Source organism: Mus pahari, chromosome 4 (assembly GCF_900095145.1).
Source record: "Mus pahari chromosome 4, PAHARI_EIJ_v1.1, whole genome shotgun sequence".
In the NCBI taxonomy this organism is placed as follows: domain Eukaryota; kingdom Metazoa; phylum Chordata; class Mammalia; order Rodentia; family Muridae; genus Mus; species Mus pahari.
Genome location: NC_034593.1, coordinates 23,507,526 through 23,521,870, shown reverse-complemented (window position 1 = coordinate 23,521,870; position 14,345 = coordinate 23,507,526). Strand labels below are relative to the sequence as shown.

General features: G+C 43.2%; 1 protein-coding gene across 1 annotated transcript in view; it reads right to left on the bottom strand.

Moving 5' to 3' along the window:
• Slc2a2 (solute carrier family 2 member 2) overlaps positions 1-14,345 on the bottom strand; it is a 29,669-nt gene that overhangs the window by 9,653 nt on the left and 5,671 nt on the right. The window contains exons 2-5 of the mRNA XM_021196507.2: positions 12,828-12,920; positions 10,008-10,267; positions 4,858-4,982; positions 515-630 (exon numbers count right to left, since the gene is read on the bottom strand). Coding sequence (XP_021052166.1) covers positions 515-630; positions 4,858-4,982; positions 10,008-10,267; positions 12,828-12,920 — 594 coding nt within the window. The remainder of the gene's footprint in view (positions 1-514; positions 631-4,857; positions 4,983-10,007; positions 10,268-12,827; positions 12,921-14,345) is intronic.

Genomic DNA, 14,345 nt, shown 5'->3' with positions numbered 1-14,345 from the left:
AGCTGAAGGTAAAATGGAGGGAGGGAGCACCAGCTGAAGGTAAAATGGAGGGAGGGAACACCAGCTGAAGGTAAAATGGATGGAGGGAACACCAGCTGAAGGTAAAATGGAGAGAGGGAGCACCAGCTGAGGGTAAAATGGAGAGAGGGAGCACCAGCTGAAGAAGAGTTTGTGTGATTGTTTGAATTTAAATCACCAGATAACTCACTCAAAGCAAAGAAAACTCAAGCAGTCAAATCTCTGGAGTTGGCTATTTCTTGACATTCACATGTTAATTCTAGGATAGCATTGGGACTTCCATGCCTATTGCCAATCCCACCAGCAGCTCCAAGTTGGATGTGAAGAGTGGAAATAAGTCACCTCTGAGCTAAAAGCCTGCTTTTTACACTGTCTCTCTTACCACGGTGGGGGACAATGCTCCTCTCCCTCCCTGGTGGTGGGTGGCTGCAGTCAGTGTGGGATGAGAGTGGGGAGAAGTAGAAGGTGACCAAAGTGAGGGGTGAGGAGAGTTTACCTGACTAATAAGGATGCCTGTGACAAGGGCCAGCTGGTGAAGAGTGCCCAGGGCACCCCTGAGGGTGGTTGGAGCGATCTCTCCAATGTACATTGGAACCAGTCCTGAAATTAGCCCTGTACGAGACACAAACGTACAAATGTTAAAATGCAGCCTGGGACATTTCCATAACTGTTGCATAGTTCAATTACGATCAGTATCCTTATTGAAAGTCACTCTTCAGACGTCCCCCTTGTCCCCAAACATGGGCATAGTTTTTATGTAGAAATCCTTGGTTGGTACTGTACTAGATGAAGCTGTCATTGGCAGTATTAATGGAAAGAAATGCTTAGTTTTATTTTGAGCAGTTTCCATGGTTCTTACTTTAAAATTTTTCCATGTTAGAGTTTAGTTTATATCATGGCAGCATAGGTTGTCTTGAGAAAAGAGCCTAGAGGATGTTTTAGTAACCACCCAGACTTAAAGGATTAAAGAAAGATAACATCAAGGAAGCCAGTTTCTGGAGAGAGGCAAGAAATGACTCAGTGGAGAAGAATGCTACACATAGGTCCCATGCCTAGGTGAGTCCACACCACATGGGGACACCTCAAGATCTTGGTGTGTGGCATTGAGGTGCAGAAGGCACGAGAGGGTAAGGAACCTAAGGGCTCTCTCCAAGTTGCCTAGGAAGGACAATCTAGTTTACCGCATCAAAAATCTTAGGCTTCAAATGCTCACCAGCAAAATCTAAGAAAACGTCAAAAAAGATCACCAAATTGAGTAGGCTTCGTCCCAGAGATGCAGGGATGGTTTTGTATACAAAAATCTGTCAATGTAATCTACCATATAAACAAACTGAAAGAAAAATCTCACATAATCATCTCATTAGATGCTGAGAAAGCCTTTGACACATCCAACACCCCTTCATGATAAAAGTCTTGGAGAAATTAGGAATAACAGACATATACTGAAACCTAGAAAAAAGGCAATTTACAGCAAACCTCTAGACAACATCAAATTAAATGGAGAGAAACTCAAAAGCAATTCTACACAATTCAGGAACAAGATAACCTTGTCCACTCTCTCCTCTCCTATTCAATATAGTACTTGAAGTTTAAGCTGGAGCAACAAGACAACCGAAGAAAACAAGGGGATGGAAATTAGAAGGGAAGAAGTCAAAGTATTACTATTTGCAGATGATATGATAATATACCTACATGACCCCCCAATTTTTTTTTTAACCAGGGAACTCATACAGCTGATAAACACCTTCACTGAAGTGATTGTATACTCAAAAAAAAAAAAAATTGTTTTCAGTAGCCCTCCTATATGCAAATGGAAAATGGGCTGAGAAAGAAGTCAGGAAAACAATGCCCTTCACAGTCCCTCAAGTAATACAAACTCTCTTAGGGTAACTTCAACCAAGCAAGTGTGAGACCTGTATGACAAATACATCAAACCCTTGAAAAAAGAAATAGCAAAAGATATCAGAAGATGGGAATATCGGCCATGCTCATGCATTGGTAGGGTTAATATAGGGAAAGATGGCTGTCTTACTAAAAGCAATCTACAGATTTTATTTGACAAAAAGACTTAAACACAAAGATTTTGAAGAATACTGAGCCATTATACTTTCTATATCTTATTTTATTACATTTATTTATTTGTTTAGACTGTGTGTGTGTGTGTGTGTGTGTCCATCTGTCCGTGTGACAGTGTGTGTGTGTGTCTGTCTGTCTATCAATGTGAAAGTCAGAGGAGAACCATAGGAGTCTATCATCTCTTTCCCTGTGGGTTTCAGCAGTTGTGTGTGTGTGTGTCCATCTGTCTGTGTGACAGTGTGTGTGTGTCCGTCTGTCCGTGTGAAAGTCAGAGGAGAACCATAGGAGTCTATCATCTCTTTCCCTGTGGGTTTCAGGAGTTGTGTGTGTGTGTGTCCATCTGTCCGTGTGACAGTGTGTGTGTGTGTGTCTGTCTGTCTGTCCGTATGAAAGTCAGAGGAGAACCATAGGAGTCTATCATCTCTTTCCCTGTGGGTTTCAGCAGTTGTGTGTGTGTGTGTCTGTCTGTCCGTGTGACAGTGTGTGTGTGTGTGTGTGTGTGTGTGTCTGTCCATGTGAAAGGCAGAGGAGAACCATAGGAGGCTATCATCCCTTTCCCTGTGGGTTTCAGCAGTTGTGTGTGTGTGTGTGTCCGTCTGTCCGTGTGACAATGTGTGTGTGTCTGTGTGTGTCCATCTGTCCGTGTGACAATGTGTGTGTGTGTGTCCGTCTGTCCGTCTGACAGTGTGTGTGTGTGTGTGTGTGTGTGTGTGTGTGTGTGTCCATGTGAAAGGCAGAGGAGAACCATAGGAGTCTATCATCTCTTTCCCTGTGGGTTTCAGCAGTTGAACCCGGGCAGGCAGGCTTCATGGCAAGGGCTTCAACTTGCTGGGCTGGGCCCTTTCTCTCTTGCTATGTCTATTGCGTTCTTTTGTAAAACTTGGACTCAGCTTGTGAGCTGCCATGTCGGTCTTGGGAATGGAACCTAGGAATCCTGGAAGAGCAGCAAGTGTTCCTAACCACAGAGCTATCTCTCTAGCCCTCGTGTACTTTCTAAAACACATATCATTAGGCATGTTGTAAATAGTGACATATGCGAGATTTGCTAATTGCCGAGTTTGGTGTTTTCTTAAAAATTTAAAAATAAGATTTACTGTAGGCTTCCTATTTGAGAACACCCATCTTTTAAATGATAATAAATGGTCTTTTGGCAAATGGCACTTTTGTCAACTATTTTAAATATATAATTTAACATTCCAAGTTGTTCCAAATGCCTCAAATGTAGACTCGCATGGTTGATATGGCTTTTGCACTTCTGTAGAATTTTCCATGTGTCTCTGACCTGCAACCTGTGGAGTCTGACGAGGAGAGAGCTGTGTGGTTGGCCCTTTCTCTGGTAGTCAGGACAGAAGGACACAGAGAAGCTCCCTGGTCTGAGGTCATAGGAACTGCAGCTTAAATTCTAGTTCTTGTCATAGTTCTTGTCATTTTATTTTATTTTTTTAGCAACTTTTAATGCTCAGAATGTGATGAAACATATCTTTAAATGACCACAGAGAGTATGAGACACTTAGCAATTCCAGATCTATGCTATCACACTGCATGATTTTCAATTTGGAAAAAAAGTAATGTTTTCCACACTGTGTTAAAAGAAGGGAGGAGGGGTGGAGCATGATCTGGATCTCATGGTGCTGTTACTCATCTTTTATGGGAGAGACTGAGGCTGAGTTTCAACTAATCCGTCTTAAGCAGAGATGGTACCAGAATTGATTCCCTCTGAGTACACAGTGTGTTCCGAATTAACCTGACTCTCCTCTTTTAGTTGTTTGTAATTAACACTGAAAATAAGTTATACTTTTGCTTCAACTGATGATCGAAGGACACATGGAGTTGTAATCTCTTTTTGCAGGTAAAAGGATTGAAGGTAACCAGAGAAATTTGGTACCCTCGACATTTTCTCCCTGTCCCTCATGGATATCTGTGCCTTTGAGGTCAATTCCAACTGTGAAAGCAGATTAAAATGCCAGCCCAGAGCCATCAGTTCATTGACACTGAGGGGCCCCTGGTTCATTGACACTGAGGAGTCCAATATCTGTCCATTTGTTTGTGGTTGAATTTTCCTATCTCTGTTCAGACTCCTGCCTGTGAATGTTGGAAACCCTATCTCCAAAAACTAGTGCTTCTTCTCGATACAAAGTTCAAGGGAGGACAGAGTCCACTCGCTGTTTCTGTCCAATTCCCTTTCCCCGTGCTCATCACAGTTTTACTGCTCTGGCCAGCCACATCTGGAATGAAAGGGTTAGGTAGTATGGTCTAAGAGGTGAGTCTAGGAGGTTGGGCCTTACCATACCAATGACAGACAGAGACACCATAGCATAGGTCAGCAATGCAGGGTTAGGGTCTGAAGAGAGCCAGCTGTCGGCTGCAACACAGGGGTAGTAGCAACAGCTAGTGTTTATCTGGCGACAGTTCAGTCACCAGATGCTAAGCGCAACAGCTTACATATACTCTCCCAGGTTCACTAGAGGCCGATGTTATTGTCATCTTCGTTTCACAGATAAGGAAAGAGAATCAGTTGCATAATTTGTCTAAGACCAAACAACTGCAAGTGATGTTCTTGAGGTAGGCAGGCACAGATAATGTCGCAACTCATTCATTCTTACTATGCCCCAGACAGATAGTGCCACCAATCACTCTTACTGAGTCCCTTGCCTTCCTTCTGTGATGCTGTGTAAGCTTCAGAGATCTCTGCCTAGACTAACAATTAGACAACGATGTGTGTGTGTGTGTGTGTGTGTGTGTGTGTGTGTGTGTGTCACTTACCACAATACAGTCCTGATACACTTCGTCCAGCAATGATGAGGGCGTGTGCCGGTCCAAATTTGGAACATCCCATCAAGAGGGCTCCAGTCAATGAGAGGCTGTTTGCAGCCAACATGGCTTTGATTCTGAAAATTTTAAAACATAATTTTAAATTCAGCACTAAAATGTGAAGAAATTACTTGTTTTCAGACTATGTTGAGCCTTTTACCTATAAATAATTATTTTTACTTTTACTGAAAAGCTAGTTCCTGATCATGCCTGCTACGTCCTTGTCTGTGAGCTGATGTATGATCCATGAATACTATTCATGATGGGAGACTCTCATCCCCCCTGTCTCTTACTTTTATAAGAGGCTTCCTTTGTTTTGCTTTGTTTTTGTGTTTTGGAGTTGCGGGTCTCACTCTCTAGCCTGGGCTAACTGGACCTTACTCTGTAGTCCAGGTTATCCTGTGGCTCTTGGAGCTCTTCCTACCTCAGCCTCCAGAATGCCAAGATAATAGGCCTAAATTTAAGATGATATTTCTGAACTTACTCATTATTTGATTTTTCTACAACTCGTTTGTTTTAAGGAGCAGTGTTTTTGATGGCAGAAAAACTGATTTCAGTAGTTGGCTACCCACCATTTGCCTCTTTATTGTTTCATAAAGTTTTGTAAAGTTAAAGTAAAGGTTCTTAGTTGCTGCTTTGAACTCAAGTTTCCTTTGGTGGGAGTTGTTTGGATAAATTAGTATGTCCTTCTAAAGTTTGTCTCAATTATAACTATGCTCATTTTCACCCAAAGCCAAGATATTTCTTTGTAAAATCTATAAGTTAATATAGGCCAAATGCAAAGAATTGCATTACTTTTGAGACAGGCTCTCGTTCCAGAGTCTAGGCTAGTGCAGAGTTCACTCCGTGTCCTAGCCTGTGGCAGTTCTTAATTCTCAGCCTCCTCGGTGTCTCAAGTACAGACACAAGCCACCCCAGGCATCTGCCGTAAAATACACTTACAGCTGACAGTAGCAATAAAAATGTCACCAACAAAAGTGATCCTAGGAAAACCACACATGAGATTTCTTGCAAGTTAAGTCAAAAGTACTAAAGCCAGTACAAGCATCTGAGCAGACAGGCGTGGCGGTGTTGGTGCCACAGTGACATGTGACATGTAAGCCCCCTGCTGAGTCCACCTTATCATTCTGTCTGTCAGTGTCTCACACCCTGATGACAAGTGGACTTTTTATAAGCAAACTTCTTCAAGCCCAAACATACCTTTTCCTTAGAAACAAAAGCTAGGCATCTACACCATAGTGATTGCCTGATAGCCATGTGGTAGGCTGAGCGGTGTCCTCAAAGAACCCAAGTTCTAGTCCTCATGCCCTGTAAATGTCACCATATCCACAGAAGAGGTCCTGCAGATGTGATTACAATGACAGACCTGGACAGGAGGAGTGCCTCAGGATATTCAGGTAAACTATGAAACTGCAGGTGCGGAAGAGAAGGAGAAGCCATCATAGAAGCAGAGAATGAAGAGAGGCTCTTCTGAGATGGTGTGCTAGATAGTTCTAACCTCAATTTGACACACACTAAAGTCATCTGAGAGGCGGGAGCCTCAATGAAGAAAATGCCCCGATCTTATGAACAGTGCTATGGAAGTGTACGCTGAATAAACCCTTTTCTCCCCAGGTTCCTTGGTCATGGTGTTTCATCACAGCAATAGTAACCCCAACTAAGACAGAAGTTGCTACCATGAGTGCGGTATAATTGTGACAGATCTGAACATGTTTTTGGAAGGATTGTAGAAGGACTTCAGAATTTGGGGATAGAAAAGTCATTCAGTGTTGAGAGTTCAGTGAGCTGCTCTGTGGGTACTTGAGAGATGAAAATGACGAGGGCAATGCAGAAGATGGAGGCCTGGTTTGTGAAGTTTTAGACTTTAGGTTAAAGACTCTATTGGGGTCATTTGTTATTCTGTGGTTCTGGTTAACAGGGGTTGGAGAATCAGCTGTGATTAACAAGATACCAGAACCAGAACTATGAAAGCAAAACCTTTGCTTTGCTGGGATACTCGATGCTGGTCAGCTGGAGCTGGGAAATTAGTAGTGGTTAAGGGGACCAGCGTCATTGAGATGAAATCTTCAGGGAAGTGTTTCCTGAGAGTACATAGAAGCTGTGTTCCAGAGGCATTCAAGGTTGTACCTCATGGTAGCAGCTGAGCTTGATAGTGTAAGAATTACTCAGGTAGTACTGGATTTGAAGGTATGAAAGGGTCGTAAAAAGCAGCTGAGGCTCGACGCCATGAGAGACCAGGGAAGACCATTGGTGAAGGTACAACCACAGAGGCAGTGGAAGGCTGGGGACTGACAGAGTCATGCAGAGAAGATGAGGCTTGGCAGGACAAACAGGGTCTGTGCGAGGCTATTGATGGAAGTGCACCCATGTGCAGTCGAAGTTTCCAGCACTATGTAGATGTCAGTAGCCTGGGTGACCGCCAAAAGCAGCAGCAGCATACAGTGTTTCAGTCTTCTTCCTTCTCAGAGAATCAGTGAGTTTCATCAAGGTAACTCACACCAGCGTGTGGGAGGAGTTATTTTCAGGAGCAGGGGCAACCTAAGGGTAATTCCACGGAGAAGAAAATGTCTCTCCTCCTCCCTGCCGCAGCCCTTTGCTGCCTGTAGACCCTTAGAAAAGGATGAAGCCTCATGGGACCCTTGCTCCACTATGATGGACTGTTGACAAGCACAAACGTACTCTGCCTGAGCTTAGAAGACAAGCTGTGTGTACTGCAGAGAGTGGAGTCCAAGAAGTGACCCAAGCCACTTGGGGGGAGGAGGAAGACAGTGAGTGAATCACAGGCACTGGACGTGGAGTTAGTTATACAGTTGGAGTTTGGTGTTGCTGTATTCAGGTTGTGGATCTGCCCTGGTTCTTCGTTCTTAAAGTAACAAAGTATTTAGTTTCATTTTTAATTTGTTACAAAAGCCCACTTGGAGACATTTTCAACTTTTAAAAGTGATTTTAGATTTTTAAAAGAGAATGGATGTGTTAAAGAGATTGAATTTTTAATGTATTTGACTTTGTAAAGACTACGGGACTTATAAAGATGGGTAGAGGCCATAAGCAAGGAGCGGGGCAGGGCAGTATTCACTGGAGAGGACAAAGCATGGATTTTTCCCTCGGACCAACCCTGCTGACACCTTAGCTTTAGTCAAGTGTAACGAATGATGGAGTTCTAACTTCCAAAATTGAAAGAAAACGAATTCATGCTGTTTGGATCACTAGGCTGGTGATAATTCACCGCAGTAGCAAGAGGGTGTGCGGAAACCACCAGCTACCTTAAAGTAGGCAGCGTTCGTTCTGGTGCTGGCTAGCCTGAGGTTGCAGTGCAGAGACTCAGTTAAAGAACCGCTCTCTGCTCAGGCTACTGGGAAGTGCTTTTTCTCTTGGCAAGAACAGAGGATGCACAGATCCAACTGTTCACCCCGAGAAGTCATTATGAGCTGGTTAGAGTCTATTCTGTCAGGCTGGGCAAAGACTAAAGGCAGAAGATTGGGCCAGTCAACAGTCTGTCACACTGGAGCAAGGGTCCCATGAGGCCTCATCCCTCCCTAAGGGTCTTCTCAGTGGGATAACTACCTTTAGGTTGCCCATGCTCCTGAAAATAACTCCTCCCCCATGCTGGTATAAGATACCTTAATTAGGCTTATTGGTTCACTAAGAAAGAAACTAGTTGGTTAAGAGGAAGGGGTCTGAGGGAGTAAAGGAGCAGGAGGTGGGGCAGGGAGACTACGGGGTGGGGGTATGGAGGTGGGGCAGGGAGACTACAGGGTGGGGGTATGAACATGAAATACACCATGTACGTGTATGGAACTGTCATGTTGAAACCCATTACTCTGTACATTTTAAGCCATCTAGTGGTCAGGTAGGGTAATACACTTCTTTTAATTTCAGTACTCAGGAGGCAGAGGCAGGCAAACCTCTGGGAGTTGACATATAAACTATGGGTTTTCTTAACTAATGGTATTGCAGTAATCTGAGCTTTGTTATATATGTGAAAGGTGTTTCCTTTATGAATAGTCAAATTTTTTACTGTTTTTTGAATTTTATATAATTTCAGTAGAAGTATCAGAATTATAATTGAGTCCAAGACTACAATTTATAGTGGGAAATGGAAAAATAAAATGAATTGAAATTCAGCATTATTATGCTAATTGCCAAAAATGCTTTTTCTCACTTTCGAAAATTTTTTGCATTTCCTAAATTTCCCATGTTTTGCATGTGTTAATTCTATTATGAAAATAAAAGGCAATTAACACACAAAAGTTGGATTTAATTAACAGGAAATCAACGTAAAAATAATAACATGCTATTCTAACTCTATCAGAATCCCTAATGACTTTGGTACATCCATTGGCAAGTGTATAACGCAACCGAATCCACTGATGTTTGCTTTGTTTTAAAGTTTGAGTACATGTGTTTGTGTGTCTGGGGGGTAGGTATATGCAAGTGTGAGTGTAGATTCTCTTGGAGGCCATGGATGTGAACTGGGTCACCTATAGCTAGAGTTACAGGCAGAGAATGCTGGGAACCAAATTCAGGTCCACTACAAGTACAGTATTGCTTCTTTGCCACTGAGCCAAGCCTTTGGTCATGACACTGATGTTTTAAATCCAAAATGTGGTATAGGGACTGGTGTTGGGAAGTGCTTCATTAGCTTCTTCTCTGGTGGGGGCTTTGGGATAGGACCAGGTTGGCAGGGGAAAATGAAAGTCATGTGCCTTGTGTGCATCAAGTTGTCAGGATGTTACAGTGGCCACAGCACTAGACTAATACAAGTGTCCAATTTTAATTTAAAAATGAAAATAATGTTTGAGAACTGGTGGAACTTGAAAGAGCCTTCCTCGTGGGTTTTAAAGCTTACAAAGCTAGAGGATCAAACGCTCTGGAAATAAACAGAATTCACTTTTCTTCAAATACTATCATAGTAACTAGGACTTACCAGATGATTATAACTACATTTTCTATTACTTTGGCCCAATAGTGACCTAGCTCAGAGGATTATAAGTTGAAAAACTTTAATACTATCCCACAAATGAGAAGATGCTATAGGTTTATAAAATTTCCAGCAGTAACAAACTATCAAAGCCGTGTTAGTATTTACTTATAAAACTTACCTTCCAAGCCTGTCCCCGAGCCACCCACCAAAGAACGAGGCAACCATTCCGCCCACTGCGAAGCTGGACACCGACAGAGACCAGAGCATAGTGACTATGTGAGCAGATCCTTCAGTCTCCTCTTCGTCCCAGGGGGCTGGTGGTGTGTATGCTGGTGTGACTGTGAGTGGGGTGTCTGTGCCATTGACGTCATAGTTAATGGTAGCTTTCCGGTCATCTAGTGGAACACCCAAAACATGTCGATAATGGGATATTATTACCTGAGGAAATAGAGAAAGAAAACCATGACTTCAGAATTCCCCATATAGCACTGGTCTGCTCTTAAATGTCTGTAAGGTGTTTAAATAGGGCATCCTAGTTGTGTGAACTGCCTCATATAGATGTGGGTAGACTGATTTATACTTGATCGTGTCCTACAAAACCAAGATGACACACTCAGCCACGTGCAGAGAGGTGGGAAGAGATTCCTGAAAGAAGTGTGGGGGATCTAGGAACAACACACTGAAATACATGTCCAACCAGCAGGAAGACAGTAGTGGGTGCTTGCTTTGTGGCATGGTAGCTCCAACCAAGCAAGAAAACTGCAAAGGAAAGTGTCATTAGCGAGTAGCCTTGGAGTGTTATAATACCTGCAAGAGATGTTGGCTTTTATGAAAAGCTTTCTAAGATTTATATGTTGACAACTATTTACACTGAAGGCATTCTTCAGGTAGAAAATGTACACCAGTGTTCGTTTTGCACAAAAGATTTAATGATAACAAAAAGGGAAAGAAAAAAAAAAAACCACTACAGCTAAGTTCAGAATAAAAACAAAAGTTAGGACTATATAATATTCTAGCACTTGGTAGATGTGAGCTATAAACTTAGTCACAGCCTTCATAGCAGTTAGTGCAAATAGATCCAAGCGGTCAAATCTGGAGTTGATGAGGTTTTTTTTTTTTTTTTCCAAAGGAAATAAGATCAGTTTATTGAAAATTTTTTTATTTTTTTTTTTAGTTGATGAGTTTTTAAAGATAGAAACACCTTAGATAGAACTGAGAAGGTATAAAGACGCTGATGGGCCCTCAGAGAGGTCAGTATGTCCCAGAAGGAAAGGTCTTCGAAGCTAAATTTCTAGCCACATTTCATATGGTGCTTCTGTAGCCATGAATAAGCATAAAATAGACTCTAGAGGCACGTCCTTCAGACGTCCCTCCGTCATCCTGTTCCCAGCAGTGACCTGGCCACTGTTTAGCCCAGTAAGCTGAGTAGCTACAGCAAGGACCTGGACCCCAGCTGTTCCTCATTTCCATTATGAATACAGTCCTAGCTGGTAAAACAAGCTAAACAATGGGGAGATAGGACATCCCCTTATGAAGGTCTGACCAAGACATCTGTGTAGCTGACGGCTGCCCCAGAGATAGTGTGCATAAAGAAAAGGCTGAAAGGAATTATGGAAACCACTCTTAGCAGTTTAATATATGGTGCAGACATAATTGCAGGTTAGTTTTGTTTTCTGTTTTCTCAGTGGGCAAGTATAATTTTTAGGCTCATGTGATTTAAAAATGCCTTCAGATGTTATTCAACCAGGAGAAAATGCCAACCGGGATCCTTGTTTTCAATTCTGACTCAGCCCAATCTTCCTCATAAGACTGGAGAAGGTGGTTTGAGTAGGGATGTCAATAGAGCCTTGGAGAAAGGAAGGGCTTCTAGATTGATCCAGATTTTAGGAGGCTTGCCAAATGGGCACATTCTTTCATTATCCATAGAAAGATGCCTGACCCTGGTCTCCTGGCCCCTGACCTTGGTCTCCTGACCCTTGACCCTGCTCTCCTTAACCCCTACTGTATTCACTTGTTGCCAGAACAGGACGTTTGACACACTTGAGAAGATGCACACTTGATGAGAAAATGTCTTTCAGCCAAGGAGCTTGAGGAGCAGTCCCTGTCAGCTAATGGACTGTGGTCAGCACACATTCTAGGTGTTCACACCCTGGAGTCTGACATTTTCCTTAGAACTGTAAGACAATCTGACAAGATGATCATGTGTGATGGGTGTGCCCTTTCCTGGCTGCACTTCTTCCCATCTGTGTTTGCTCCCGGTCTGTCTGTCTGCCTGCCTGCCTGTCTCTCTCTGTGTCTCTGTCTCTGTCTCTGTCTCTGTCTCTGTCTCTCTCTCTCTCTCTCTCTCTCTCTCTCTGAGGATCCACTGCATAACAGAGACTAGATATACAGAATGCGCACAGAAATGGCAGGATCTGATATGTCTCCTTACAAAGTGCTTGCCCCGGTACTTTCTCCATCACAACAGAGACCATCCAAACTCTGTGGACCCTTTGGCTGTTGATCTCCTGCTTGTATTACTTTGTGCTAAAGGTCTGTGTGTGACAGGTAGAGGGAAGGGCAGGCAGTGTTAGGTCCCTGAAGTTCCTAATCTGCCATAGAAATGTGTGTAAGGTTGGGATGATGTGGTTGTGGAAACCCTTGTCACCTGGCATCTTTTCATTCATGCTAGGGGGACAACTGTGACTGAATGCTGCAAGGAATTCTTGCCTTTACACTGCCTCAGCAGGAGGTATTTGAGCATTTTCTCTGAGCTCAGAGCACAGCAGTATCAAAGATCAAAAATTACTTGCTGCCCCTTTTTGACTCGGAGGGTTGTTAACTCAGGAGTCAAGGCCAAATGATCAGCTGTGGACCAATGCACATTGTACCTGACTGACCAGGATTTCCCCGTGTCTCTCACGTGGACAGATTATCTCACTGAGGAACGTACGATACAGCAGGCAGTAGGAACGGAGAGAGGGCTTGGCCCCAAAGGAACTCTGCGAGTCTCACTTGCCTCTTGAGGCGCATTGATCACACCGATGTCGTATCCGAACTGGAAGGAACTCAGTACAGCAGTGAAGACAGTGAAAGCCAAGGTTCCCGTGAGCTGAGGGATGAAACCAAAAGCTGTAAGCATGGCCTGCACCACCTAGACCTCCCTCAGGCTCCTCCTGCTGCAGTCACCCCCTGCCAGCTCCCTGCAGCTGCTTGCATGCTCTCCTTTCTCTCCCACAGCAGTTTGCAATAGCCCCCATGCTCAACAGGCAGTTCATAAGTTTCTATTGCCAAAACTAAAAAAAAAAAAAAAAAAAAAAAAAAAAAAAAAAAAAATCCACAAAACAAACTACATCAACAAAAACCCCCACCTCAGCAGAATAGCTTTTCCAGGGTACTAACTTAGCTTTAATTTTTGTTTCTTATATTTATGTGCTCATACACACACACACACACACACACACACACACACACAAACACTCACACACACTCACACACAGTGGGGACAGAGAAAAGGGGTTCAAAGTGGTAGAGAGGAGAGGCAGAAGGAAGTTGTAGCTCAGGCAGGTTTGAACTCCCCAGTTTGTAGTTGAGGATGGCCTTGACCTTCTCCTCCCCCCACCGTCACCCCCAGATGCTAGAATTATAGGCATGCACTACCATACCCAGTTTATGGGCTTCTAGAAGGCAAACTCATGGCCTTCTTCTTGTTAGGAGAACACTTCAGCAACCGAGTTTAAACCTCATCAATATTTTTTTCATTACTCAAGATCAGAGCTGAGAAATAGATTTGTTGCTAACGGGAAGAAGAACGTCAGCACAGAAACAATCGTGTGGCCGTGTCAGTAAGAGATGAGAGCTTCATGGACGTTTTCACATTACAGAAGCACCCAGCAAGGCACCCAGCAAGGCACCCAGGGTCACCATCTTTATCTGTCCCACATCCAGGGATGAATAACTTTCAGGATTCAGCCATTCATGGGGCTGAGCATAGAGTTGTGAGTCAAGCTACAGTGCTTCCTCTCCAACTTGAGGCAGCTACACTAACCCCATGGAACACTCAACTCAAAATTAATTACTCATCTAGCCAGCTGACAGGAGTCATGTGTATAGATTCACACATCAGGTACTTAGAACAGTCTCTTGTAGAAAGATCCCAAATGCCATTCAATAAGGATGGTTAAGTAGACCCAGTCATATCATGATATACAGTAGATACATTAGATACATACAACATACTACATAGCAGCTCAGAAGAATAATGTGAACAAATGTACTGGTCTTTGTTGTAGGTTGTTTGTTTGTTTCTTTTGTTTTTTGTTGTTGTTTTTCATTTTTTTGTTTGTTTGGGTTTTTTGAAACAAGGTATTACTTCATTGCCATGGATAGCCTGGAACACTCAATACAGATAGATCCTTGCTGGCTTCAAATGTACAGAGATTCTTCTCCCTCTGCCTCTGCCTCTGCCTCTGCCTCTGCCTCTGCCTCTGCCTCTGCCTCTGCCTCTGCCTCTGCCTCTGCCTCTGCCTCTGCCTCT